Here is a 27,081-nt window from a genome sequence, read left to right as displayed (position 1 = left end):
TGTCTGCCGGGGGCCCTCGCCGCAGGCGCCTCCTCCCGCGCCGCCGCGCTCCGGGGTCTCGTCCACACGCACAAACAAAAAGAGAGCAAAGGAACCGAGCGAGCTCTGGCCGCCGCGGCGCGACGGGGCAGAGCCCGGATTGTCGAGCTCAAGGAGTCTGTGTTACCTTGGTAATTAGCGAGCAAATATTATTAGTTTTGTTTCTAAAAAAAAAAAAAAAAAAAAAAAAAAAAAAAAAAAAATTAATTAATCCAGGCCGGCTCCGAACTCGCTCCGGCTCCACTGGGACCACTCTGTCCCCCGTGGCTCCCCCACGGGGGAGGCGGGCGGTGGGTGGGTGGGTGGGGGTCTCGCCGGACCCCCCCTTCCTTGCAGGACGAAGCAAAGAAAACCCTGAGTTGCCAGTTCGTCCGTCCGTCCGTCCGTCCCGCTCGGGCAGGGCCGGTGGCTCCGCGGCGGCCGCCCTCCCTGCCGGAGCCTCCGTGCCCCGGCCGCCTGCCCGGCCGCCCTGGCACCTCCCGCGGCCCCCGCGGGTCTTGGCGAGGTCTCCGAGGCGGGGGCCACGGCCCCCAGCCCCTTCTCCCAGCTAGTTCATCCACTTTCGGCAGTTCCAGGCTCCGCAGTGGCAGGGGATCTTGTGCTGATCGTCCTCAAAGTCGAACTGGTAGTCGTAGGTGAGCTGGGGGGGGAGCGGGGAGTCACCCACGGCGCGGCACAGGGCCCGGCCCCAAGCCCCCCGCGGCCACCCCAAGCCCCCCGCGGCCACCCCGCGCCCCCGCCTGACCTCCTCCCCCTTGGGGATGCGCCGGCTGGAGATGATGATGATCTTGTCCTCCTTGTCGAAGGTCACGACTTCGGCCACGCAGTTCGGGGCACACGAGTGGTTGATGTACCTGGGGGGGGGACAGGGAGGCACGGGGTCAGCGCCGAGCCGGGGGGCAGGACAGACGGACGGTCACTGCTCCCTCCGGGGGTTCCCACCACCCCCGAGCCCCCCGCGCTCACCTGGCCGGGCCCCCCGTCAGCGTGGCGTCAATGACGTGCTCGTTGTTGATGCGGAACATGTAGATGCCGCGGTTCTGGGGAGGGAGAGGGTGTCAGCGGCTGCACCGAGCCCCCCACATCCCGCCCAAATCCCCCCACATCCCGCCAGAGCCCCCCACATCCCGCCAGAGCCCCCCACATCCCGCCGGACCCCACCTGCTCCTCGTAGATCTTCTCCCGCCGGTTGGCCACCTCGTTGCGGATGATGGTGCCGATGTACTCGATGACCATGGTGTGCTTCTCGATGTCCTTGGCTGCGTAGAGCCCCAGCCCCTGGATGCGGGACCGCGCCAGGTAGACGTTGTTTTTCCACTCCGTCTTCAGGCGCCGGTACTGGGAGGACTTGGAGTGCACGAACTGCTTGCTGTAGGGCGTGTTGGTCTCGCCCGTGAACGTGCTCTGGTAGGCCTTGGACATGCTTGTGCTGTTCAGGGTGTGGGGCCTGCCGGGGAGGGGGCAAGAGGGAGTCAGACCTGAGGGATCCCCAGGGATCCCGGCTCTCCCGGTGGATCCCAGCCCCGCTCACCGCTTGTAGTGGGTGAGGATCTTGGGCTCGGAGCGGGCGCAGCCGGTGGGGTTGATCATCAGCGGCAGCTCCATCAGCGGATGGCGCCCGTAGCGGAACAGGTAGTTCTGGCAGCTCTCGACGCCGGGCAGCTGCCGAGGAGGGAGCGGAGGGGCCGTGGGTCGAGCAGCCGCCCCCAGCCCCCTTCCCAACGGGGCTGACCCCCGGCGCAGAGAGGAGACCCCCCCCCCAGGACCTACCGACTCGGCGATGCGCAGCACCGCGTGCACCGTGAGGCCGAAGAGCTCCTCGCCCTTCAGGTACTCGGGGAAGAGTCGCAGCATGTCGGCTTCCTTCCTCATCATCGCCACCGGCTCGATGATCCGGTTCCAGACGGCTGCCGAGAGAAGAGGGGGTTGGAGCTGGGGACCTGCTCCAGGCTGCCCGGCGGTGCGGACCCCCGGCTCAAGCCACTCCGGGACCTCCCGTCACCCCATCCTCCTCATCAGCGGGCCAGGGGGTGGAGGAAGGCAGCGGGCCGGCGCCTGCAGCTCCCTTACCCTGCGGCGAGGAGTCGGAGAAGACCAGATCCTCCAGGCCCTGCTCGATGACTTGCACGACGAACTCGGGGCGGCCGTTGTTCTCGCAGATGGTGCAGCGGTAGCAGCAGCGGCGGTTGTTGGTCCGCAGGCTCCAGTAGATGCGCGTGGCCTCGTAGCCCACGGGGTAGAGGGCCGTGACGCTGTGGAAGTCGGCCATCTGGTGCGGCAGGAGCTGCCCGATGGCGTGGAAGACCAGCCCGCCCACGCGGAACATGTGGAGCCGCTCACCACGCTGGATGATGCTGGCGATCTGCTTCACCTCGTCCCGTTCGATGTAGACGCGTCGGAAGACGGTGAAGCTGCTCAGCTCCTGCTCGCAGGGGCCCTTCAGCTTGTGCAAGGGACACAGCATGGTCTTGTCCTTGAAGAACATGCACTTGGCGCGGATGGCGCAGGCGAAGTGGTAGACGCTGGGGCAGCGGATGCGGTTGCAGCTGTTGGTGGCGCCGGTTTTCTGGCACAGGGAGCACTTGGTGAGCAGCCCGCGGTGCAGGGCCACCTCCACGTTGATCAGGGCCCCTCCCTGCGTCTCATAGACCTCCGTGGACCACAGGGCGCAGTTCAGGTGGACCCAGAGGTCAAGGTCGAGGTTGAGCAGGCGTGCCGGCCCGTCCGTGGCCCCGTCGCCTTCCTCGTGGCAGAAGCAGCACTTGCGCAGGTCCCGCGGCACCTTTTCGGGGCGCAGGGTGGTGCCCAGCTTGTCGATGAACTCCGCGATCTCCTTGTCGCCGTCCCGCTTGGCCCCCCCTTTCTGGATGGTGACGAGGAAGCGCAGCCGTTTCCACCGCACCCCCTTCCACTTCTTCAGCCGGGGCCGCGCTTCGTCCCCGTCCTCCGGCGGCCGCGAGCGCGGCTTGAAGCGGGGTGGCGAGTGGGGGGCCGCGGCCCCTTCCTCCTGGGGGGCTGGCGAGGGGGCCGGCGGCAGGGGCGACGGGGGGGCTGGGGCCGCCTCGTGAGCCGCCTCGGGGTCGGGGACCCTGGCAGCCTCGGTGGGGCTGGACGGGGAGGGGACAGAGGGGGACAGCGGGGGCGAGGGCTCCTGGGGCATGACGGAGAGCTGCCGCACATCCAGGTTGGAGACGTTGTTGACGTAGCAGTGGTGCAGGGTCTTCTCGGGCGCGGGGCTCTCCTGCGGCACAGGGAGGGGGGAGCGGGTCAGAGCGTCCCAGGGATGGGGACCCCCAACCTCCCTGCACGGCATGGGGAGGGGTCCTTGGCCCTGCAGGGACCCCTCAGCACCCCACCGCGCTCCCAGCCCTGCAAGGGCCTCCCCGACCCCTTCCACGCAGTCCTGGGAGACTCAGCACCTCTCCACGGGGGGACCTGGCCCCTCACGAACCCCCCTGCACCACCCTGCAGTCACGGGGGGAGCTACAGGGACCACCACACACCTCTCTACACGTTCACACTTGGTCCCAAAAGGTCTTGCACCCCCACATGGCCACAGCCTTACGGGGACCCCAAAAGCCCTCTCCCCGGGCCACAGCCCTGGGGGGCCCCCGCGCCCCGCTGACCTGTCTGAGCAGCGTCAGGAGGTCCAGCTCGCCCTTCAGGCTGTACCCCGGCAGCACCGCGTCAAACTGCTTCAGCCACTCGGAGCTGCTGTCCGGCACCTTCCCGGCCAGCGCCGCCTTCTCCTTGCCACCGAGCACCGCTGCGAGAGAGAGCGAGCGAGCCCGTCACGGGGCGCCTGGCCTGGGGACACGGGGGAGCCCGCGGGGACGGGGCAGGCGCTCACCAGCCATGTCCGTCTCCACCTTCTTGGCCTCGACCACGGCCGCTCGCACGGGGCCATCCGGGAACAGCACCTCGTAGGAGCTGGGGATTTTCACGCTCAGCAGCTCCGCCATGGCCACCATCACCCCGTTGAGGTTCTGGGCGAGAGGAGGACGGGATGGGTTCGGGGCCCCGGATGCCACCACACGGGGTCAGTGCCAGGACCCCGAGGGTCTCGCCTCCCCCCGTCCCCTCGCTCACCTTGGCGGCCGCTGCGGACACCGTCAGCATGACGGAGACCTCGCTGCTCTTGCCCTTCTCCCACGGGACGCCTGGGCCCACTGCCCCCACCTTCCCAGGGGGGGCCCCGAAGGGCTCCGCGGCCTCGTAGGGCTTCGTGTCGGGGAACACTGGCGTGGGGAGAGGGGGGTCAGAGCTGCGCAGACCCAGCCCCGCCGACAGCCACCTGTGAGCCCACCCAGCCGCCCCGGCCCCCTGCAGAAACGCTGCTGGGAATCCATCCCCTCGTGTGGGGCAGAGACTGGGGTGCAGCGACAGGGACAGAGCACCCAGCACCTCGGGAACAGGCCAGCCCTGACACACGGGGCCACGCTCAGGGCTCCGCTGCCCAGGTGCAGAACACCCCACAGCCCCCTTCCCTCAGCCCACGCTCCCCAAGGACCCTTCCCCTGTCCCCCCACGCCCCTACCAGCCCACACACCCACGGACCCCTCCTGCCCCGTCCGCACCCTGCGCAGAGCCCTTCCTACCCGATTTACGCGCCCTGCAGCCCCCCTCCCTGCCCTGCCTTACTCCTGCCTGGTCCAGATGCCCCACGGACCCCCTCCCGCCCGGCCCATACGTCCCGTGGACGCCCTCCCGCCCGGTCACACGTACCGCAGCCCCCTCCTGCCCTGCTTTGCCCCTCCCTGGTCCCTACGCGCCCCCAGTGCGGCCCAGCCCACCTGGGATACTGGCCCGGGGGATGATGGGGATGATGGGGGACAGCACGCGCTCCTCCAGCTCCGGCTTGGCCTCGCTGAGCAGGGGGAAGCGGAGCAGCTCCTCGCCCAGCACGCTCTCGGGGGACGAGGCGGGGACGATGCTGTCGGGGGAGTCGCTCTCGTCGTCACTCTCCATCCTGCAGGGAAGGAGGTGTTACAGGCGGCAGGGGCTGGCGTCACCCATGGCAGGGGGCTGGTGTCACCCGTGGAGGGTCACCGCGGCCGGTGGCTCACCTGACGTCCTCGGTCTGGTTGTGAGGAGGGGTGGGCAGAGCTGCCAGCAGGTCCAGGCTCTTCACCTCCACGGCCGGCGTGTCTGCGTGGGGAAAGGACAGGTATCACAGCGGGGGGACGGGTGACGGCAGGGACTCCGTGCCACCCTTGTGCCAGCCACACTCACCTTTCTGGCCGTGGGGCTCGCGGGCCGGGTCGGCGTCCTTGGGCTGCTCGCCCAGCTCCTCGGGCGCCGTGACACCGTTCACCATCTTCTGCTGCACGGAGGGGGGCGGCGTGGGGGGCAGCGAGGAGGGCGGCGTGGGTGGGTTGCTGAGGTTGTTCTGGGGGGAGACAGCGGGGTGAGCACGGCGGGGCGGCCCAGGACCCCTGGACAGGGGGGGACAAGGGCACAACCCCGCCTCACCTTGGTGAGCAGCTGGGAGTAATAGTCGGGCACGCTGTCGAGCACGGCGCTGCCGAAGGCGCCCCGCAGCTGGCTCTTCCCGTTGATGGGGCTGCTGCCAAAGGGCGCGAAGAGGCTGAAGTTGGCCGTGATGGTCGGCTCCGTCAGCGGCAGCAGCGACAGCTCCTGGGGGCAAAGCGGTGAGGAGGGCACGGGGAGAGAAGGCAGCCCCCCGCCACAGCCCCGGCCTGCAGCCCTACCTGCTTCAACTGCTTCATGAGGGCCTCGCCGGGGCGCAGCCCCTCGTCCTTCCGCAGCTTCTTGCGGGAGGCCGGGACCCGCTCGTTGCCCTTCTGCACCCTCTTGGGCTTGGTGGCCGCCGGCTTCCTGGCGATGGAGGGGTCCTGGGGGGGAAAGAGGGGAGTGGGAGCCATGCCGAGCGCAGCCCCACGGCCATCGCCCCCCATCCCACCCCGCAGCACTCCGCTCACCTCCCGGCCCAGCAGCACCGGCTGCGGCCGCAGCTCCGTCCCGGCGCCCCGGCTCTCCGTGTGCCCGTTGAGTTCGCCTGGACTCTGCGCCGAGAGCTGCACGTTCTTGGCCCGCAGCAGCTTCTGCAGCAGGAGGTGCCCGGCCTCGGAGCGGCCGCCCGGTGCCAGCAGGCTGTTGGCTTGGCCGGCCCCGGGGTCCCCGTTGGCCTCCGGTTTTGCCGCCTCGTCTCCATCCAGCTCGCACTGTGCCGCCGCTGCCTCATCCTTCGGCTCCTGCTTCACCAGCACCTGGGGGGGCTCACCTGCCGTGGAGGCCCCCTCCGGCACAGCCCCATTGATGTGGGTCTCGCCGGGGTCGGCTGTGTCTGCACCGGGTGCCTCGGGGTCCCAGGGGCCATGTGCCGGGTCGGGGAGGGTGCCGCTCGGCGTGGGCGTCAGCCCCTGCTCTGCCGGCACCGCGGGGCTGGGGGCCGAGGCCGGGACCCCCGGCGATGTCTTCTTTGGCTCTTGGGGGCTCTGCTCGGGGCTGGCCAGGTGCTGGGACGCGCAGCCCAGGGGCGAGGGGGCCGGCGGCGTGGGGAGCCGGACGAGGCCGGGCTGGGGGCCGCGGGCAGCCAGGGCTGCCTGCACCAGCTCGGCCAGGGGCTGCTGGGGGGGCTGCCCCGGCAGCGCCCGCCCCTGCTCGGTGGCAAAGCCGGCCTGTGCCTCTGCCGGGGCGCCCGGCCGCGGCTGGAAGAGGGGCCCTAGTGGGCGAGGGGGCTGGCGGGCCACAGGGGCCGGGGAGCTGTGGTCCGGGGCCTGCCCGGGGAAGGGGCTGGGGGGCCGGAGCGCCTGGCTCTGCTGCAGCAGGCTCTGCTGGTGCCGCTGCACCAGGAGGGCCTGGAGCTGCTGCTGCTGCTGCGGCGTCAGGTGCCGCAGCTGCGGGTTCTTGGCCAGGACGCCCTGGAGCTGCGCCCGGATCTGGCCCATCACCGGCCCCGGCACCTGCCCCAGGAGGCCCGGGGGGAGCGTGGCCGTGCCCGGCGATGGCACTGCCAGCCCCGCTTTGTGCTGCCCGGGGCTCTGGAGCCGCGGGGGCTGTGGCTGGCCCTGCAGCGAGCCCGACGGCCCCTTTGCCAGCTGCTCCGGGGGCCGCGGCGCCTGCGGCAGCACCATACCCTGCACCTGGCCCGTCCCGCAGCCCAGCGGTGGCTCCGCCACCCCGGCACTGTCCCCATGCTGCTGGGACAGCTCGGGGCGGGTGGCCCCGGGGCTCTGCAGGGACGGGGCGAGCAGGGTGCCCGGCTGCACAGGGGCTGCCCGCAGCGCCGGCTGCGAGCCCAGGACGCCCGGCTGCGGGGAGGCCAAGAGGAGCTGCTGGCCCTGCCCCAGCTCAGCCTGGTGCTTGGGGGCTGAGGGCTCTGGGCCACCCAGCCCCGGGGGGTTGAGGGCTCCCTGCTGCTCCTGGGGACCCCCGTGCAGCTGCCCCCCGCTCTCGCCACCCTCGGCGGGCAGGGCGCTGCCGTCCGCCCCTCCAGGCTGGTCCTTGGCAGCCAGGACCGCCGGGGCCGGCTGCATTCCCTGACTCAGGTGCAGCACAGAGGGGGCCTGGCCCACCGCCCCGTGCTGCGGAAAGTGCTGGATCGGGGACTGCCCCTGGCCCAGCCCCAGGAGGCCTGGCTGGGCGGCCGTCGAGTTCTGCTGCTGCTGCGGGGCCAGCAGCGCCCGCGACTGCCCCAGCTGCTGGGACAGCACGAGCCGGTGGCCCAGCATCCCCGGAGTCTGCGGCGCCAGCTGGGGCGAGCCCAGGACCCGCTGCTGGTGGGGGGCCAGGAGGACCTGGCGTTGGGGCGGGGGGTGGCCCAGCACCGCCTGGTGCTGCAGCCCCGGCGCCTGCGCGTGGCCCAGCAAGCCTGGCTGCTGCTGGGGCGAGAGCTGCTGCACCAGCAGGCTCTGCTGGCTGCCCATCAGCCCCGGCTGCTTCGGCACCATGGGCTGCCCCACCGCGCCCGGCTGCGGGGCCGGCGCCGGCTGCTGCTGCCCCAGCAGGCTGGGCTGCCCCACCATGGCTGCCGGCTGCATCGAGCCTTGGCCCATGACGCCGGGCTGCTGCATCGACGTCTGCGCCATGACGCTGGGCTGCTGCATTGAGGCTTGTCCCATGACACCCGGCTGTTGCATGGACGCTTGTCCCATCACACCCGGCTGCTGCATGGATGTCTGCGCCATGACAGCCTGCTGCTGCATCGACGTCTGCGCCATAACGCCCGGCTGCTGCATCGATGTCTGTGCCATAACGCCCGGCTGCTGCATCGAAGCTTGTCCCATGACGCCCGGCTGCTGCATCGGTGTCTGTGCCATGATGCCCTGCAGCTGCATCGAGGTCTGTCCCATCACACCCGGCTGCTGCATCGACGCCTGCCCCATGACGCTCTGTTGCTGCATCGACGCCTGTCCCATCACGCCTGGCTGCTGCATGGACGCCTGCGCCATCACGCCCTGTTGCTGCATGGACGCCTGTCCCATCACGCCCTGTTGCTGCATGGACGCCTGCGCCATGACGCCCGATTGCTGCATCGACGCCTGTCCCATCACACCCGGCTGCTGCATCGACGCCTGTCCCATCACACCCGGCTGCTGCATGGCCGCCTGTCCCATCACGCCCTGTTGCTGCTGCAGCGACACTTGTCCCAGCATGTTCTGCTGCTGCAGTTTCTGGGCCAGCTGCATCCTCTGGAGCTGCCTCTCCTGCATCAGGCGGCTGTCGGCGGCCAGCCCGCGCAGCGCGGGGTTCCCGGCAAAGAAGGCGTTGGAGGTGCCGGGCACCGGGGCGTTCCCCACGGCTTGCTGGCCCATGAAGGACAGGCTCTGCTGCACGGCCATGGACACGCCGCCCTGCGGCAGGCGCAGCCCCCCGGGCTGCCCCGGCTGCTGGCCGAGGCCTTGCGCGCCCACCACGGCCCCCGCCGGCTGCTGGACGCCGTGTGCCGAGAGCAGCTGCCCGGGGAGCTTGGACATGAGGCGGGGGCTCTGCGAGGGGCTCAGGGCCATGACGGCCGAGGCCTGGTGCTGGTGCTGCTGCTGCTTGTTGCGGTACTCGGCCATGAGGTTGGTGTGCTCCTTCTGCTGCTTCCGCACCTACCGGGGACGGCACGGCGTCAGCACCGGGGACGGCACGGCGTCAGCACCGGGGACGGCATGGCGTCAGCACCGGGGACAGGGTGCCCGCACAGCCCTACCTGGTCCAGCTGCTTCTGGATCTTGCTCTGCTGCTCTGTCACCAGCTTCAGCTTCTCGGCGTCGGCCTCGGGGAACTCCCGCCCGGCTTTCTTGGCGGTGCGCTGCTTGGCGCAGAGGGCTTTGCGCGACTTACGGTGCGCCCCGATCTGCTCCTCCAGCACCTTCAGCTGCATCTGCAGGAGCTGCTGCGTGTGGAACAGCCACTCCTCGTACTGCCGCTGGTCGGCCTCGTCTGCGGGAGCGGGGAGAGGGCTCGGATCAGTAGGGACCCTGGCTCTGGAGCGAGCCTGGCCACAGCCCTGCTCAGCCCAGCCTGCGTGGGCAGGATGAGACCTGGCCAGCGCTACCCCAGCCCCCCGGTACTCACTGATGACGCCTTGGGCGAAGGTGGGTGGGTTGGGGCGAGCCTGGGTTGGGTCGGTGCCGCTCCGCTCCTGGCGGAGAGAAGAGTGTTGGGGACACGTGCCATGCCGTGCCCCCTCCCCAGTGCCCCCCCATCCCCTCTCCACAGCCCCCACCTCCCCAGGGAACCCCAAACCCACCGGCCAGCGCGGCCCCTGCCTGGCGGGGTCCCCGGCACCAAGCCGGGCAGCCCCAACGGGACCCCCGTCCCCCCCAGGACGCCCCACTCACCTGCCCGCTCCCCGCCAGCAAGTGATTCTGCATCTCGGAGACGGCCGGGCCCCCCGAGAGCCGCTGGGCCAGCAGGGAAACCTGTTGCCTTTGGGGGGGGACACACAGGGACGCGGGATGAGCCGGGGCCGAGGCGCCCTGCCCGCCCCAGGCCGTGCCCTGCCGCCCGCCGCGCCCCTTACCTGTTCATGCCCGGGGCCACCCCGATGCTGCCCTGAGCCATCACCTTCTTGATGCCCTTCAGCGCCACCATCTTGGCCTTGGCAATGGGGTCCATGATGTCCTCGGCCGCAAACTTATCCAGGTCTGCCAAGAGAGAGTCATCGGACGGTGCCGCAGCACATTCAGCCCTACGCCCCCCACCCAAAAGGGCCCTACCTCCCCCCAAAACAACCGCCCGCAGCCCCTACCTGTGTCCGGGAAGAAGCTGTTGGCCAGCTGCTGCTGCATGACGAGCTGGGGGGGCTTCAGGCCCAGGGCGGGTGGCTGCACCCCGGCCATCGGCTTCTGCACCAGCACCTGCTGCTGGCTCTGCTGCGGCTGCGCCAGGGCCACCTGCACGCCGTGGGGGGCCGCCAGCACATGGGGCTGCCCGGGGGCCATGCCCATGTGGGGGGCCAGCGCCGGGCCCTGCTGGGGTGCACCGAGCCGGGGTGGCTGCGGCGGCATCAGCGGCGGCCTGGCCACCAGCCCCAGCTGGAGGGGGGGCTGCGGGGCGCCCAGGCGGGGCGGCTGCCCCTCGGGGGGCTGCCCGGCCGCTGCCGTGTGCAGCATGGGGTGCCCCGGGGCCGGGAGGTGGGGGGTGCCCCGGGGCAGGTGGGCCGACATCTGCTGCTTCTTCTGCAGCTCCTTCTTCTCGTGCTCCAGCAGGTCCTCGATGAGCAGGGGCAGCTCGCTGGCCACCAGGGAGCTCTCCATCTTGTCCAGGTCATCGGCTGGCGAGTGCCGGGCGCTGCCCAGGCCCAGGGCTCCGCCATCCAGCTCGAACTTCTCCAGCAAGGGGTTGCTCTGGCTGCCCAGCTGGGCAGGGGCCAGCCCGCGGCCGGGGCCGGCATAAGGGTCCTTCTCCGGCACAGGGACACCGGCGTGGCTGCTGTTAGGGAAGTGAGTCAAGCCGAGGCGAGCTGGGCCGGCGCCGGGGCTCAGGAGGGTCTGGCCGGATTTGAGGCTCAGTCCCAGGGAGGCAGAGATCTTATCCGTGCCCTGCAGGGCCTCCGACTTGACGGGGACCGGGAGCCGCTCGGGGCCACCGGTGGTGAACTGGCAAGGAGAGGTCTTCAGGCAGCCATCCTCCAACTTGGGCTTGACGTCGGTGGGCAGCGCGCCCGCCTTCGCCTCCGTGCCCTGCGCCTTGAAAGCCGGGTCGGGTGCCAGCGTGGCGCCCGTCGGGCAGGGAGCGGGTCCCAAGCCCACCCCAGGCACCAGCCCTTCCTTGGGCACCTCCCGGTCCTCCACAGGTGGGGCCGCGTCTTTGCCATCCCCAGGGTCGGGGAGCTTCAAGCTGGGCGCCGGCGGCTCCGTCTTGAGCTGGGCTTCGCGCTCGGCTTTCTCGTTGGCTGACTCGACCAGGCGAAGGTGCTCGTTGAAGATGTCCTTCTTGTCGCCGGTGTCCAGCTCGGGGTCGGTGTAGGCCAGCAGGTCGAACTCGTCGCCGTTCAGCAGGTCGTCGAGGTGGGGGTCTGCCGTCTCCAGGCTGTCCAGGTTGTCCAAGTCGTCGTCCCCTTTAGCCACGTCTGGATCCAGGCTCAGGTTGGCCAAATCATCGTCATCTTCCAGGTCCTTGTGGGAGCCAAAGTCATCGTCCAAATCGGGCTCCACGGGCACCTCGCAGGGCAGACGTCCCCCCTCCAGGTTCAGGTGGCTCTTCCCCGGGGCCGGAGCCGGCGTGGGGTCCGTTGCGGAGCCGTCCTTGGGGCCCTCGGGGCGGAGAGCAGAGCCGGAGGACAACGGGCGCGGGGGGACGTGCTGCAGCTCCAGGCTGGGGGCCGGCAGCGGCGGGGGGGCGGCCGCTTTGGCGTGAGGCTGGTGGTGGCTGTTGCTCATCTCGGCACCCTGCGGGGAGGCAGGCGGCAGCGGCACCGGCATCTTCTGGGGCTGCAGCGCCGGGGCGGGGAGCGCCTGCATGGGCACGACGGGGGCGCAGAGGGCCTGGGGGGTGCCCTCCTCCCCGGGCAAGAAAAAGCGGGGCCGGGGTGCCTGGGGGGCGAAGGGGGAGCCCACGACCCCCCCGGGTCCCTTCTGCACGTTGTGCCGCAGCTCGATGAAAGGGGCGCCCAGGGCGGCGGGCGAGGCGGGCACCGTCTCGGCGGGCGCCGGCAGGCGGGTGCTCAGGCTGCCCACGGGGGTGCCGGCGGCCGGTGGGGCGAAGCGGGAGGCAACGGGGAGCCGCAGGGCCGTGGCCGCCTGCTGCTGCTGCTGCTGCCAGAGGTGCTGCTGCGGGGACGGCGCCGGGAAGACGCCACGGGGGTAGAAGGCCTGGGGGGGCCCCACCGCCGCCCTGCAAGACACCGTGGTGTTGGGACCGGATTGGCATTGCCACGGCGCGCCACGCACAGGACGCCAGGGGTCCCAACCCCCTCGGACCACACCAGGCACCCAGGAAAACCACAGCCACCCCATCCCCCTTGGGCGATCCCCGCAAGCAAGAGCTGGGGGGGGACGCACCCCACCAGGGCGAAGCTCTGCTCGTTTCTAACCGGCTGCGGTGAGCCCGTCGCCCCGCCGCTGGGCACTCACCTCCCATTGATGTCCAGGGTGGACGGCGTAGCCGCCGGCGGGGGCCGGGAGAGCCGCTCATCCTGCGCAAACGCTGCCTGCACCATGACGGAGCCGGGCAGCTTCCCGGCGCTGGCTGCGGTGGCCAGCGTCCCAAGGAGACCCTTGTCCTGGAAGAGAAGGGAAGGACGCAGCGTCACCCCTCTGTCCGCCCCCGGCCTCCCCCCAGAGCCGTTCCCCCGCACTCTCCTACCTGTGCCGGCTGGTAGGGGGCCATGCCCCGGCTCAGCTCGAAGGCCTGGCTGCCGGCCTCGGGGGCCCAGCCCGCCGGCGAGGAGGTGGCAGCCACCGCCGCGCTCTCCTTCTCCTGCCGCAGGCTGTTGCGTTGGATCTGCTGGCGGATGAGCAGCTCACGGAGCCGCTGGCGCTGGGAAGAACCGAGCGTTAAGACCGAGAGCAGGGACACGGGAGCGAAACCAGCTCATCCCAGGACCCAGGGACAAACCACGCATGGAGACCGCGTTGGCCGTGCCAACCTACGCCCCCCACCCCGGGTGCCCGTGCCCCCTCCACGCCTCTGGGGAAGGAGCTACAAGCACAGCCAGGCTCCTCGACCCCCCCACCGACCGCAGAGGTCCCGGTTCCTCCCTCGCATTCCCTCTTGAATGCAGACGGATGCTCGCCACCGGCGAGCCCTCACCTGCCGCTGCTTCTCCAGCTCCGACTGGCTCATGGTGCCGAGGGCTCCGTCCTGGCCGCCGGGCAGCTCCGCCAGGTCCCGGTTTGGGGGTGCCGAGAGCCCCGCCGTCGCCTCCTCCCTCTTGTCAGCCAGTGGCCCCAGCGCGGCTCGGGGCAGGAAGGCGATGGAGGCGTCCTGCTGCTGCGGGGTGGCTGGGGGCTGCTGCGGCAGCACCGAGGGGGGCCGGAGGGGCGAGAGGCTGTAGGTCTCGGCAGCCGCGGCACCCGGCCCCAGGGGGCTGCCGGCTTGGTGGAAGCCAGGTGACGAGGCGTAGGCCGAACTCTGGGTCTTGCCGGGGACGTAATGGCTGTTGATCCCATGGGGCTGGTGGGACGGGGAGCCCTTGAGCGGCTCCGAGACGGTCGGGGGGAAGGTGAAGCGCATGGGGGGCTGGCTGCCCGGGAAGACGCTGGCGCCAGGGGAGCGGGCAAAGGGGGGTTGCTGCCCACCCGGCGCCTTGGCGTGGGGCTCGGCCGCCGGGGTGCCCCCAAAGCCCCCGCCGGCCGCCGGGCTGTGCGAGAGCGGCACCGACTTGAACCCCGGCTCCGGCATCTGGGGCCGCGGGGGCTTGTGCAGGGGGGTGAAGGGGTCCCGGGACTGGGGCCGGGAGGGCGGCTGGGAGTAGGGGTCTGGGGACTGGAAGCGAGGGGTGACGGGGGACTGGCAAAAGGCTTCGTTGGAGAGCGGCCGGGGGGTGAGGGGGGACTGGGAGCTGGACTGGGACTGGGGGCTGACGGGGACGCGGGAGAAGGGCTCCGAGGGCAGGGAGCGGGGCGGGAGGGCGCAGCAGGCCTCGGGGGGCTGCGGCCGGGGCGTCAGCGGGGGCTGCGAGTAGGGGTCCGGGTAGGGCGACTGGCGGTAGAGATCGGGGTGGCCGGGGGGCGAGGGGGCCAGGGGGTGGGGGTCGGGGGGCCGATGCCCCAGCCCCGGGCTCTGCGGCTCTACCTGAGAGACCCGTGGGGTCATGGGGGCTTTGAAGACGTCGGCCGCCTTCAACTCCGCAGCGGAGAGGTGGGGGCCGCCCGGGGAGTCCCCGTAGCCCATAGCGGGGGTGTAGCCGGGCGAGCAAACCCCCAGGCTCCCCCCTTCCTCCTTCTTCACCTCCAGGCCCTTCTTCTGCTCCCCAAAAGGCAGGGGAGAGAGCAGGGCCTCGGGGGGCCGGGCCCCAGGGCTCCCCGGCACCGAAAGGTTGTCCAAGGAGGGGCACCGGGGCTTCAGAAAAGGGTCGGGGGTGCCGGGCTGGTGCCGGGGGGTGCCAGGCGGCGTGGGGTGGAAGTCGGGGGGCTGGGATCCGGGGATAGCTCGGGGGCCGGCGAGGGGCTGGGGCTGGCCAGGGAAGGGCTGGAAAGCAGTGCCCGCCGTGGGGCTCTGGCCCAGGGGCGAGGGGAAGCGGGGCTCCAGCGCGTAGGCGGGCGCCGCGCCGTAGGGATCGTGCGAAGGCACTTGGGCAGGGGACTGGGGTGGGAGCTTGAGGAAGAGCTCGCTGGGCGACTCTGGGCCCCCTCCGGCACCCACTGGGGGCTTCAAGAAGCTCTCTCCGGTGGCAGGGGGGCTGCTGATGTAGACGGGCTGTGCCCCCGGCGGCACCGGGATCCGCAGGTGCAGCGAGGGCCTCTCCGGCTTGCGCAGTCCCTCCCCTTTGGTCTGCTTGTTGATCTGGCTCTCGGCCTGCTGCAGAGAGAGCCCGGCCGTCAGGGCTACGGGGAGCCACGCCTGCCCTCCCAGCGGGCTGGGGAAGGGGCGAAGGGGGACGGGGTGGGCACTCCATGTCCCCCAGGGCTGGGCCAGGGCCGCCGGGCACCTCCCCGCTGCAGCACGTACCTTCTGCACCTTGTTGATGCGATGAGCCGCCCGGTTATCTTTGGCCTTTTGCTAACAAAAACACGAAGCCAGCTGACTCGCAGCCCCCGGCGCCCAGGCCCCCCACCCCAGCGACGCCCCAGCACTCACCAAATAGGGGGCTTTGTCTGTGGCGGGGACTTTCCTCCAGAGCTTCATGATCTGTTTGCAACGGTTCGACCAGTCTGGGAGTCCAGTAGGAGCAGACAAACAGCAGAAAAGCTACGTTAGCCCGTGCCTGACGAGCCCACCCACGTCCTCAGCGGGTGACCGTCCCCCTTCACGTGCGGGGACGGCCCCATGCCGAGGAGCTGGTGCTGAGACCCCCCACCATCACTGCGGGGAGCGTTTCAGTCCTACAGCCAAGCCCTGTGCCGGAGCGGACGGGATCTCCCCTCCGAAGAGGGACCAGGGGTGTCACACCGCACCCAGCTCCCCCCTGCCCTCGCCCCGATGGGGGCCGCAGCCCCCCCAGAGCCCTACCTGGATAATCCTGCTTGAGGTTGGGGAAGTTCATGTTGGCGTAGAGAACGGGCGAGATGGTGGAGAGCTCGCCCAGCTCCTCGTCCTTCTCCCAGCGCTGCAGGCTGCGCTGGTTGTAGGACAGCCCGTCGCCCTCGCCCTCCGTCGTCGGCGTCGTGGGTGTTGAGGGCGTGGTGGCGGCTGAGCTGCTGGCCCAGGGGCTCTCGGGCTCGCAGTGGTCTGGGCTGAAGAAGCCGCTCCGCTCCCTGCGTGGAGAAGAGAGCGTCACGGACTGGCAGCATGGGAGGAAAGAGGGAGTCCCGCAACGCCCCGGGGCTCGCTCCCTCCAAGGAGGCCAGCCGCAGCTCCCCCGTCCCCCCGCGTACCTGTTATCAAGGAACGGGGACTGGCAGACGCCCGAATACGACTCCAGGGAGACGGCTCCGGAGAGCGAGCCCAGAGAGACGCTCCCTGCGAGGGAAGGGAGAGGGCTTGCAGGGAGGGCAGGGCTGGGGCTCCAGCCTGCGCCCGCCCGGGGCCCCAGCAGCCCCCGGACAACGCGAGATCCCCCCACGCGCCCCCAAAACGCTTTCCACATTCACCCCCACAGCACCAGGGAACACCCAGGAGCCCGGGCTCTCCTGTACCACCGGCACCGCTGCCGTTCAGACAGCTCACCCCAACGAAGACACAAGGTGGGGGCTCTCCCGGGGCAGACAGCGAGCCCACACACCAGGACCCCCCACCCGTCACCACGTTTCAGCTTGCGGCTGTGCCACCTCCACCCACCCTGCCCCGGCAGCTGCAGGTCTCCTTGCAGGAACGGCCGCTGCGCCCGGCTGGGGTCCTGCCCTGCGCCGCCGGCCTCCATCCCCGCCGCCACGCAGTTGAGGGGCTGCTCCCCGCGCTCCGCCGAGCCCAGCACGTCCTTGAAAAGCTGCTGGACGTCTTTGCTCTCCATCTTGGGCAGCTCTGCAGGGGGAAAAGGAAGAGCTGAGCCGTCGCGGGCGGCGCATGGTGCAGATCCTGCGCTGACAGGAGCTGGAGGAGAAACGCGGGGGTGCCGGCCCCGGGACCCCCCTCTGGTCACAAGAGGGGCGCAGGGACCCTCACCTTCCGTGGGGATCTTGTCGAGGTCGGAGCTGAGCGCGCCCTCGCCCGGGGTGGCCGGTTTCTCGGCGTCCCCGGGGTCCGGGGAATCCTTCGGCTCATCAGCCCCTGTGGGGAAGAGTCACCAGGTGCCCTCAGCACCCCGGGACCCCCCTCCTCAGCACCCCGGGACCCCCACGGGGCACCCCCATCGCCCCCCGCCCCTACAGGGCGACAGGAGTCCCCCAGGGGCGTGCAGAGCGCCACCCCACGCGGGGGCGCTCTAGGCGCTACTCTATGGTCACCGGCGCCCGGGAGTCACTCCGAGAGAGCATAGAGTTCCCCCCCGCACTTTCCCGCCCTGCCTAGAGCGTACTCCTCAACCATAGAGCAGTTCCGTCTCTGTGGTTGCGGACGCTCTAGGCCGCCTCTCGAAGGCCCCGGTTTTCGGCCTGTCCCGCACAGGGCGGCGGCCCACAGACGGGGCGGGGGGGCCGCGGGGGTCCCCGGGGCTCACCCAGGTCCTCGGCCTTCGCGTCGTCCTTGCCGTCATCGTCGGGAGCGGCGGCGCTGCCGTCGGTGCTGTCGTCCCCTGCGGGGCACCAGGCCTCAGTGGGGCCGGGCCGCCTCCGGCAGGGGGACCGGTACCCCCCAACCGCCCCCGGGGTCCTCCACCAACCCCCAGCCTCCTGCTACAGCCCTCGGTGTCGACGGCAACCCCCAGCAGCCCTCAGCAGCCCCCAACAACCCCCAGTCTCCATAGCGGCTCCCAACAACCCCAGGGTCCCCCAACAACCACCACTAACGCTGGGGCCCTCCAATGTCCCCCAACAACCCCAGGGTCCTCCAATAACCCCCAACAATCCCGGGGCCCCCCAACATCCCCCGACAACCCCAGGGTCCTCCAACAGCCCTCAACAACCCCAGGGTCCTCCAACAGCTCCCCAACATCCCCCAACAACCTCAATGTCCCCCAACAATCCTGGGGCCCCCCAGCATCCCCCAACAACCCCAGGGTGCTCCAACAACCTCCAACAACCCCAATGTCCCCCAACAACCCCCCACAATCCCAGGGTCCCCCAACAGCCCCTGGTGTCCATGGCAACCCCCAAACCTCCCCCTCCAGCCCCCCATGACCCCTCTCGGGGACGGTGGCCGGGGTCCGGGCTCCCCGGCCGCGCTCACCTCGGGGGTGCGTGGGGGTCTCCCTCCTGTCGGGGGGGGCACCCTGCAGCGCCCCGGCCAGGCTGGGGTCCCCCTTGGGTCGCGGGGCGCCCTGGCCCAGGGAGGGGCGGGCGGCCCCGTCCCCCACGCCGCCCGCCGCCAGCAGCGCCTTCCGGCTCAGGTCCATCAGCGCCTTCCCGAAAAACGCCTCCTGCCAAAGCGGGAGCCGCTGTCAGCGCCACGGCGTCCATCAGGGCGTCCCTGCCGTCCATCCCCACCCCGTCCACCCCAGGGCCGCCTCCGTCCCCCCCGTCCGCCCCACCTGCAGGTAGGGGGGGAACATGTCCTCCAGCTTGCTCTTCTTCCTTCCCCGGCGCTTCTTCTTCTCGTCCCCCTCTGCCGAGCCGGGATCCAGGCCACCCTCGGCCGGGAGGTCCCCCGGCGCCCCTGCAACAGCCGCCCCGTTAACGCCTCCCCCCAAAGAGCCTGGGGCTGTTCCCGTGCCACAGGAGGGGCTGGGGTACAGCACCACGGGGTACACCCCGCAGTCCCTCTCCGGCCCCAGGGGACAAGCGGGCAGGGAAGGGACGGGAACGGGTGCCACCGGGCCCTACCGTCCTCCGGGTGCCCCTCGGCGCTCAGCCCCTCGCGCCCCACTTCGGCCAGCACCGCCGACACCTTCTTCAAGCGGGTGTGGGACTTGCGCTGCCGCACCATGAAGCCACCAATGCCTGGCAGGCAGAGGAAGAGGAGGCGGGGGGGTCACAGCGGGGCTGGGGGGGGTCCGGTCCCGGGGGGGGGGGGCCCCGGGCGGCACTCACCGGGCCGGTATGGCTTGCGCTTCCTCTTCTTGCACTCCTCCGGGTCCTCCAGCCCCTTCCCCGAGTCCACGTCAGCCCCCATGTCGCGGTCGGGGCTGGCCGGAGCCTCCAGCTTGATCTCGCACTCCATGTGCTCGACACCAACTGCCGGGGGGACACACGACACCTTAGCGGGGTCCGCCGGCACCCCCACGCCGCAGCCCCCCAGGAAAACCCAACCTTCGGCTTTGAGCAGCTCATCGGCGTCCAGGTCGCCGTCCTTCTTGTCGTCGGGGCCCAGGGGGTCGCCCCCCTCCAGCCCCCCCTCCCCGTTCAGGGTGCCCAGCCGCCCCTTGCGCTGCCGCCGCTTGTGCAGGGGCGACAGGGAGAGGTTGCGCAGCACCGCCATCCCCGTCTCCGTCAGCCACACGCCCTCGAAGCGGAAATACTGGGGTCCTGTGGGGACGAAAGCCAGCATCGGGGACAAAAGCCAGCGCTGGGTGAACGGCCAGCGCCCGGATGCCCCCAGCACCGACCCCAGCACCGATTTCAGCGCCGCCCGTACCTGGCTCCTTGGCCTTGACCGAGGCGATCTCCGGGGGAGGCGCGGGCACTGCAGAGGGAAAAGCAGACGGGGAGATGAGTCCCTGCGTCCCCCAAACGTCCCCTGAACCCCGCGGGCTCCCCTTATCCCGGGCGCTCACCGGCCGGCTTGATCACGTAGGGCTGGCAGGCGCTGCAGTCGAAGCCTTCGTCCGCGGCCTGCTCCACCTCCTCCTCCGTGAAGAGGCTGTCGCACGCCGCGTGCAGCCACCTGCGGGCAGCGGGGACCCGTCACGCACCCCGGCCGCCCCACAGGGAACCCAGGCGCGAAGACCCCGCGCTCCGGGGACGCGGCGCTCACCGATCGCAGTGCCGGCACTGGATGAGCAGGTCGTCCTCCACGTACTTCTCGCGGCAGAAGGGGCAGACGACCAGGCTGGCGCAGGGCGCGCAGTGGGTGTAGTTGTTCTGCCACTCGCAGTGGAAGCCGGGGGAAGCCGCCCCGCACTGCACGCAGCACACGCACCTGGAGGGGGGGTCCTGAGGAGTCAGCGCCGGCCCCGAGCCCCCCCGGGGCTCCCCCTCGCGCCCCCCACGCACCACTTGCACTTCCAGCCGCCCTTGGGCACGGTCTGCAGGGGGGGGTCCAGGCAGTAGGTGTGGTAGCTGATGTCGCAGTCGTCGCAGAGCAGGAGCCGGGAGGGATCGGAGGCTTTGCCGCACACCTCGCAGACGATGCACTCCACGCAGCGCCAGCCCTTCAGCAGCATCACCTTCGTGATCTGGGGACGGGGAGGGCAGCTGCGTGAGCCCTGGGTGCGGCCACGGGGGTCCCCAGGCTCAGCGTGGCCGTGGGGGACACCCCAGGGCTCAGCGCGGCCACAGGGGACACCCCAGGGCTCGGTACAGCCACGCTGGGCACATTGCGTGCGTGCCACAAGGGACGTGGCCCGGCCGTGCGGGTCCCCGAGGGGCACAGCACAATCCTGCCTGCCCGGCGCAGGGACAGGGGACCCCGTCGCCCTCACCTTGCTGTTGACGCAGTAGGGGTGGTAGCACTGGGAACACTGGGAGCAGGCGAGGAGGTGCCCCTCGGCCCCGCGCCCGAAGCTGCCGCACACCACGCACATGTCCTGGGGGAGAGGGGCCGTGAGAGGAGCCGGGGAGGGGGGACAGGAGCTGGGGGAGACCAGGAGTCTGTCCTGTCTCGTCCGTCTGTCCGTCCCACAGCACCCCGGTTACCTGCATGAGCACAAACTTGTCGGTGTTGGAGAAGAGGACGACCGTGTTCTGCATCGTGTCGTCATCGTCCTCATCCTCCTCCTTGCTGGGCGAGCTCTCTACATCGGCGAGCTGGGGACAGAGCGGGGGGCTCAGCACCAAGGACCCCCGCTCTCCGTGCAGTTTGGGGGGGCACCAGCCACAGCCTGGTGTCAAACGGGGGGGCACAGGAACACGCGGGGGCAGCAGAACCCCGGGGGGCAGCCCCTCACCAGCCCTATGCTTGTGGGGTGAAACCTCCAGACCCACAGCACAGCCCCAGGCATCGCCTCCCCCCCAGGACCCCCACCCACCCCACACCACCCCCAGGGCTCCCGAGCCTTTCCGAGGGACCGGGATGGAGAGGAAAAGGGATGGGGGGAGAGGCTCGGCTCTCAGCCCTGCCGCCTAAAAGCTTGGGGACCCCCCGGCCCCCCACCTCTGCCCCAGCCCAGCCTTACTGCTAGGGTGTCAACGGACGAGGTGGTCGACTTCAGGCGCGCACGGCCCCGGCCCCGGCCCCCGTGGGACCCACCTCGGGGGCGCCTCCGCCCGGGGAAGCTGCTGCTGCGACCCTAGGGCCAAGGGGAGAGGGCGGTTACAGCAACCTGGGGGGGCCCGGCTGGACCCCCGCCACGCATCCCGGCCGGGGCAGGGGCAGCGGAGGGGCACGGCCCCCATCCCACCCCCATCGCGCGCTCGGCCCTCGCCTACTCGCCGCAGGGGCAGCCCGGGGAGGGGGGCACAGCCCCGGCGGGGCGGTGAGGGTGGTGGGTCCCCCCGAGAACGGGGCTGGTGGGGTCCCCCCGATACCTGCTTGACGCGGGAGCGCCCTGGGGAGCTGCGCCGCCGGCTCTTGTCCCCGTCCCCCTTGGCGGCCGGCTCGAAGAGCAGCGAGTCGTCGGTCTCGGCGCCCAGCGGCAGCGATCCGGCGTCCTCCTTCTGCAGGCTGGCGTCGGCCGAGGCCGGCCCCAGCTCGAGGGACAGCGAGCCCCCGCCCTCGGGGTCCGGGGAGCCCAGCAGCGGCTCCGAGCCGGGGAAGCTGCTGCTCGTGTCCCCCTGGCTCAGGTTGGAGATCTCGTTGAGGATGTCGGGCCGGGGGCGCAGGGCGGGGGGCTCGGGGCCCCCCTCGTCTCCACGCCCCAGCAGCTTCTCCCCGGCGGCGCACACCTCCATGGGGGTCTCGGGGCCAAGCTCCTCCGGCTCCAGGAGCAAGGGGGACCCCTTGGCTTCAGGGTCCCCCCCAGCCCGGCCTTCGTCCAGCGCATCCTCCTCGCTCAGCGGCGGGGAGCTCCCGCTGGTGCCCTCCCGCTCCAGCCTCGGCGCCTCTTCCTCCTCCTCTTCCTCCTCCTCAGGCAGGCCCGGGAAGGGCCCCAGCTCTGGGGCAGGGCTGGCACGGGGGCCATCGCCAGGGGGGCTGGCTGGTGACTCCCCCTCACCACCGGCCGTCTCCATCTCCTCATCCTCGGGGGGCTCGGCGGGGGCCAGGGTGCAGGCAGGAGATCCCAGGGGGGGCGGTGGGGAGCCAGGGGGCTCAGTGTCCATGGCGGTGCCGGGGCTGCCGGGGGGCTCGGGCAGGGCTGGGGTGGGCGGCTCGGGCACCTCGTCCTCCTTGGCATCGGGCGAGGGGTCTGGGGGGTGGGCGGGCGAGATGGCGCGGAGATCTGCGGGGGTGGAGAGGAGGGAGGGGACGGTGACACCGCAGCCCCCAGCAGAGACCCCCCCCGACCCCAGCGCGTCCCCAGACCCACCTGGGGGAGCCGGGGGTGGGGGTGCCATCTCGGGGGGCAGCAAGGGCGCCGGCTCCAGCTCCATCTCCTCTTCGGGGGGCACCTCCGGGGCCAGGGCTGGCGCTTCCTCTGCCGCAGCCACCTCAGGGAGGAGACCTGCAGGACGCGGCCGCGAGTGAGGGGGGCCACGGGGGTCCCCTTGTCCCCTGTGCTACCCGGCCTGGGATGCAACAAGCATCACCTCAGCCTGCCCCAGAGACCCCCCAGCCCCTTGCGTACCCCCAAAATGGGGCATCGAAGCATAAAATCAGGGTCAACAGGTTGAGAGTCACACAAGAGCTGGGAGAGGACCCAGGCGTGGGACCCCAGCACCCATGGGAGACAACGGGACGGGGAAGGGGACAGACCACTCACGGGTCCCCCATTTACCTGGTGGCTTGGGGTCCTCCTCGGGGGGTGGCTCGCTGGGGAGCAGCTCTTCAGGGGGCAGCTCGTCAGGGGGTGCTTCTTCAGGGGGCAGCTCTTCGGGGGGCGGTTGGTTGGGGGGCAGCTCGTCAGGGGGCAGCTCGTCAAGGGGCGGCGACACGTCATGGGGTGGCTCATGGTGGGGAGACTTGTCGGGGGGCGGCTCGTCGGGGGGCAACTTCTCGAGCGGTGGTTTATTGGGGGGCAGCTGGTCGAGGGGAGGTATGTCGAGGGGCAGCTCGTCGAGGGGCGGCTCGGTGGGGGGCGGCTCATCAAGGGATGCTTCGCTGGGGGGCAGCTCCTCGAGGGGGGGTCCGTCAAGGGGCGGCTCGTCAAGGGCGGGTCTCTCGAGGGGTGGCTCGTCAAGGGGCAGCTCGTCAAGGGGCAGCATGAGAGGAGGGGGCTCCTCAGGGAGCTGCACGAGAGGGGGCTCCTCGGGGGGCTGCATGAGAGGAGGGGGCTCCTCGGGGGGCTGCACGAGAGGAGGGGGCTCCTCGGGGGGCTGCACGTCAGGGGGCAATTCATCGGGAGGTGGCTTGTCGAGGGGCAGTTCATCGGGGGGCACCTCACTGGGGGGCACCTCCACAGGGGCTGGCTCGCCGGAAGGAGACCCGCCATCGCCCGGGGGTGCCTCCTCGGGGTCCCCCCCCGGCTGCAGCTTCTCATCGCACCCCGCGGGCTCCAGCTCGGGCGGGGGGACGGGCACGTCCGGCGGCTCGCTGCGGTCGGGGGACGCCAACCTGGATGGGGGGGACCAGGTGAGGGGAGCGGGGCTCAGGCGACCCCCGCCCTGCGGCGCGGGACCCGTCCTCCCACCTGCAAAGGGGGCACCCAGCCCGACACCCCCCCAACCGGTCCCCCATCCCCACTCACATCTGGGCAGGGGGGTCCGGCGGGGGCGCGTGTGCCGGCGCCCCGTGGGCATCTTCCGTGGCACGGCGCTGCTGGCAGCCCTCGCACACCGAGTAGCTCCGATCCCACTGGCAGCCGGGATCGAGCCCGGCCGGGCGCCGGCCGCAGTCTGAGCAGACCCGGCAGTTCTGGGGGGAGGCAGAGGCACGTCAGGGGTGGGCAGGGGGGGAGACCGGGCACCCCCGCGCCCCGTCGGCGAGAGCGGGACGCACCTTGCACTTCCAGGAGTCGGTGGGGAGGCCCTCGATGGCCGGCTCCATGCAGAAGGTGTGGTAGCCCTTGTCGCAAGCCTCGCAGACCAGCATCATGGAGTCCTCGCCGGGCTGCCTGCGGGGTGCAAGGGGGGTTGTGAGGGCCACGTGCTCCCCCGTGCGCCCCTCCTTGTCCCCCCCGCCACGGGGACGCGGGCTCACCTGCAGGTTTGGCACACTTTGCACTCGGGGCACTGCCAGCCCGAGCGCTTGCGGGGCGTCAGGGCGATGTCCAGGCAGGCCCCGTGGTAGTGCTGCCCGCAGCTGGTGCAGAAAACCAGGTCCCGCAGGTCGCCCGGCCCGTCGCACACCGAGCACCGGGCGTCCTCTGGACAGGGGGAGAGACGGGGGTGTCAGAGCCACCCCCTCACGGGGCTCTGCCCCCCTGCGGCCCCCCTCCAGGGCAGGGGAGGACCCGGCCCCCAGGGCTGGCAGCCCCAGCCCGCACGCACCCATCTGCACGGCCTCGGCCACGTGCTGGGGGCAGAGGAGCCGGAGGGTCTTCATGGACTGGAAGCAGCCGGCGGCGGCGGCGCAGGGGAAGTGGTAGAGGCGGGGGCAACCGGCCGCCCAGCATGGGATGGTGGCCCCCATCCGCCGACAGTGTTCACATTTCTGAAAGCGGAGGAGCCCGGCGGGGTCAGAGATGCTGCCCGGGGCCGGGCTGAGCCCCCGCCGCCCCCCACCCTCCCCGGGCCCCGCTCACCTGTGAGATCCCTGAGAAAACAGCTCTGTCCACGCCGGCCAGCCCCGCCGCCTCCTGCCCCACGCCCGCGGACCAGGCTGCGCACCAGCGGTGGACCCAGCAGTGCCCTGTGGGGAGGGGGCGTCAGGGACGGGGGGGTCCCCGGGCCGGGCAGAACACCCGGGGCGGCGGGATGGGGACCCCAGGACCGCAACTGCGCTCACCCGTCGGCTCGAAGAGCTGCACCGGAGTCACCCGCTCGGAGAAGCCGATCTGCGCCAGGTCGTCGCCTGCCGGCTCCGGCTCCGGGGGGGGCTGGCCAGGACCCTCGGGGGGCTCGTGCCCCGCCAGCCGCTCGGGCCAGTCGGGCGCCGGCTCGAAGCGCTGCAGCTCCCGCTGCCCGTGCGGGCTCCAGTCCCCACAGTTGCAGAGGGCGCAGCGGCGGGCCGGTGTGCTGGGGGGGACAGGGGGCATCAGGGACACTCAGGACCCCCCCCCCCCCCCCCCCAAGTTCCACGCCACCCCCGAGCCCCCCAGTCCTCACCTGCGGCCCTGGGGAGGTCCCTTCGTCTCCGTGCTCTCCAGCTCCGGCCCCGCGGAGGCTTCTTCAGGGGGTTTCAGGGGGTCCCCCTCCGCGCTGCCCATCTCCTCCGAGGCCACGGCCCCATCGGCTGCCGAGAGAGCGGCCATCAGCCACCACGGGGGGGGGACAGCACCCAGCACCCCGGGGGGACACAGCGCCAGCCCCCCCAGCACCCTGCCCCGCGCTCACCTCGCGCGGCCGCGTCCTTCTCCTCGCTGGGCGGCTTCTGTTCGTCCATCCTGCCTCCGGCGTCCCTCGGGGGAGGCCCGCAGCTGCGAGGGGGCGAGATCCGTCAGCGCAGGGGCGAAGGGGCCCTTCCCCGGCCCCCCCGTGACCCCCCACCCACCCAAGGGACACGGCAGCACCCTCCGGCCGCTCCCCCTGAGATGAGTTTGCGAGGTCTCAGCCCGGCCGAAGCGTCCCTCCCCACACGTGCCGCAAGCGGGTGGCGGGTCCTGGTTCCCCAGGGGTCCACGAGAGGCCGGGCAGGGACAGCTCCTCCCTACCCTCCCCCCCGTCGCCCACTGGCCCCCCGGGTTGCCCCCCAGCGCCCTTGGGGGGCAGCCCAAGGTACCTGGGGCACCCCGCTCCCCACCGGCGTGGGGGCCGGGGGTGCGCAACCCCGATTAAACCCTGGCGGGGGGGGACAACCTCGGCTCTGCGGCACCCCAGGGTGTCACACCGGGACCCCCGAGGAGCCACCCAGACCCTCCCGGCAGCGGCAGCACCGGCTCCGCGGGGCAGGGAGCACCCACAGTGCCCGTGGTGAAGCCGGGACCCCCCCGGTGCCAGGTAGGATTTGGGGTGCAGCGATAAAGCGGGGTGCCCGGGGTCCCCTCCCTCGGCACCCGGCCCCCGCCTTTGTGCCTCAGTTTCCCCAGAGCCAGCGCCGACGCAGCCGAGCCCCCGCAGCGCCGGGGGGGGTCACCCACAAACACCGCGACCAAAGCTGGGGGGCCCACACTTCACCTGAGCCCCAAAAACCCGGGGGGGCCCAGGCGGCTGCAGGGGGGGGGATGGCAAAGGAGACCCCAAACCCGCCCGCCAGCCAGGCGCAGGGGAGGGGACCGGGGGTCCGGGGGGGGCCCCCACCCCCGAGCACCGGGAACCGGCGGGGGCAGCCCCCGCGCCCCGAAACCCCGGCTGCCCCCCCCGAGGCGGCGCGGGGGGGGTCGGAGGGAGCCCCCGGCCCGGGGGTGGGGGGGGTCGCCCCCCCCAGCAAATCCCCTCCGGTTCCCCGGTAATCCCGGGGGGATTAGGGCCGCCCCGGGGCGGCTGCGCCCTCCCCGGAAGGGCCCCGGCGCCTACCGGGGCCGGGGGGGTCGGCGGAGGGGCCCGGCGGCCCTGCCCGCACCCCCGGGGGGCTGAAGCACCGCGCGGGGACCCCCCCCCACCGCCGGTGCCCCCGGGCCGCGCTTCTCCCCCCGTCCCCGGTACAACCGGGCCCTCCCGGGGGGCCGAGCCAGCCAGGCCCCGTGCCCCGGCCCGCCGCGGCCTACCCGGGCACCGGCACCGGGGCCCCGGGGCGCCGGGCCCGGCCGTACCTGCTCTCAAGCGGCGGCGCGGCGGCCCGGGCCCCACCGGCTCCCCGGGCTGCGGGCATCGCCGGTACCGGTAGCGGACACAAAGGGAGCCGGGAACCGCGCTCCGGGCCCGGCCGCCGGGGAGGCCTGGCCGGGAGGAGGCGGCGGCGGCGGCGCGGCCCGGCCCGGCGCGGCGGAGGCGGCGCGGCCCGGGGCCGAACGCGGGGCCTCTCCCCTTCCGGAGCCGCGGGGGCCCGGTCCCGTAACGCGCGGGAGCCCCGGCGGGGCCGCCCCCCGTCCCCCGCCCGGCTTCTTACCCCCGCGGCCGCCCCTACGCCGACGGGCCTCGGGGCGCGGGGCGGACGGTGCTCCCCGGCGCGGCCATTTCCAGAGGAAAGTAGGTCCCGCCGCCCGCCCCCGCCCCGCCCCGCCCGCCCGCCCGCCCCGCCGGGGCCGCCGCGCTGCGCCCTGGGGGCCGCGGCCGGGGG

At 72.0% G+C, this 27,081-nt stretch overlaps 1 protein-coding gene across 6 annotated transcripts; it reads right to left on the bottom strand.

The window, feature by feature from the left end:
* Positions 1-257: 257 nt before the first annotated feature.
* On the bottom strand, positions 258-26,997 carry KMT2D (lysine methyltransferase 2D). 6 transcript variants are annotated; one of them, XM_082332610.1, is made up of 55 exons: positions 26,911-26,997; positions 25,260-25,342; positions 25,032-25,158; positions 24,712-24,941; positions 24,509-24,615; positions 24,255-24,417; positions 23,965-24,130; positions 23,764-23,878; positions 23,513-23,679; positions 22,604-23,379; positions 22,196-22,330; positions 21,258-22,108; positions 20,906-21,019; positions 20,427-20,537; positions 20,213-20,317; positions 19,785-19,966; positions 19,546-19,710; positions 19,346-19,455; positions 19,207-19,254; positions 18,882-19,097; positions 18,663-18,806; positions 18,456-18,572; positions 18,164-18,288; positions 17,863-18,052; positions 17,195-17,269; positions 16,702-16,806; positions 16,378-16,560; positions 15,975-16,059; positions 15,610-15,854; positions 15,238-15,311; positions 15,109-15,159; positions 13,249-14,958; positions 12,802-12,975; positions 12,570-12,718; positions 10,244-12,330; positions 10,016-10,139; positions 9,834-9,921; positions 9,568-9,634; positions 9,200-9,432; positions 5,982-9,098; positions 5,751-5,894; positions 5,512-5,676; positions 5,272-5,428; positions 5,106-5,187; positions 4,833-5,008; positions 4,129-4,277; positions 3,890-4,025; positions 3,666-3,805; positions 2,110-3,280; positions 1,810-1,946; positions 1,571-1,701; positions 1,201-1,486; positions 1,006-1,079; positions 785-893; positions 258-679 (listed from the first exon to the last, which is right to left on the bottom strand). In XM_082332610.1, the coding sequence occupies exons 2-55, from the start codon at positions 25,306-25,308 to the stop codon at positions 587-589; spliced, it is 16,230 nt and encodes a 5,409-aa protein (XP_082188736.1). In that variant the 5' UTR covers positions 25,309-25,342; positions 26,911-26,997; the 3' UTR covers positions 258-586. The 6 variants fall into 6 exon arrangements, with proteins under 6 accessions (XP_082188736.1, XP_082188732.1, XP_082188733.1 ...); XM_082332606.1 differs by lacking the exon at positions 26,911-26,997 and adding an exon at positions 26,615-26,757; XM_082332607.1 differs by lacking the exon at positions 26,911-26,997 and adding an exon at positions 26,615-26,757 and having other exon boundaries at positions 15,109-15,153.
* Positions 26,998-27,081: the final 84 nt, after the last annotated feature.

Source organism: Platalea leucorodia (assembly GCF_965183815.1).
Source record: "Platalea leucorodia genome assembly, chromosome: 23".
Lineage (NCBI taxonomy): Eukaryota > Metazoa > Chordata > Aves > Pelecaniformes > Threskiornithidae > Platalea > Platalea leucorodia.
Note: the sequence above shows the minus strand (reverse complement) of the source record. Positions and strands in the feature narration are given on the sequence as shown.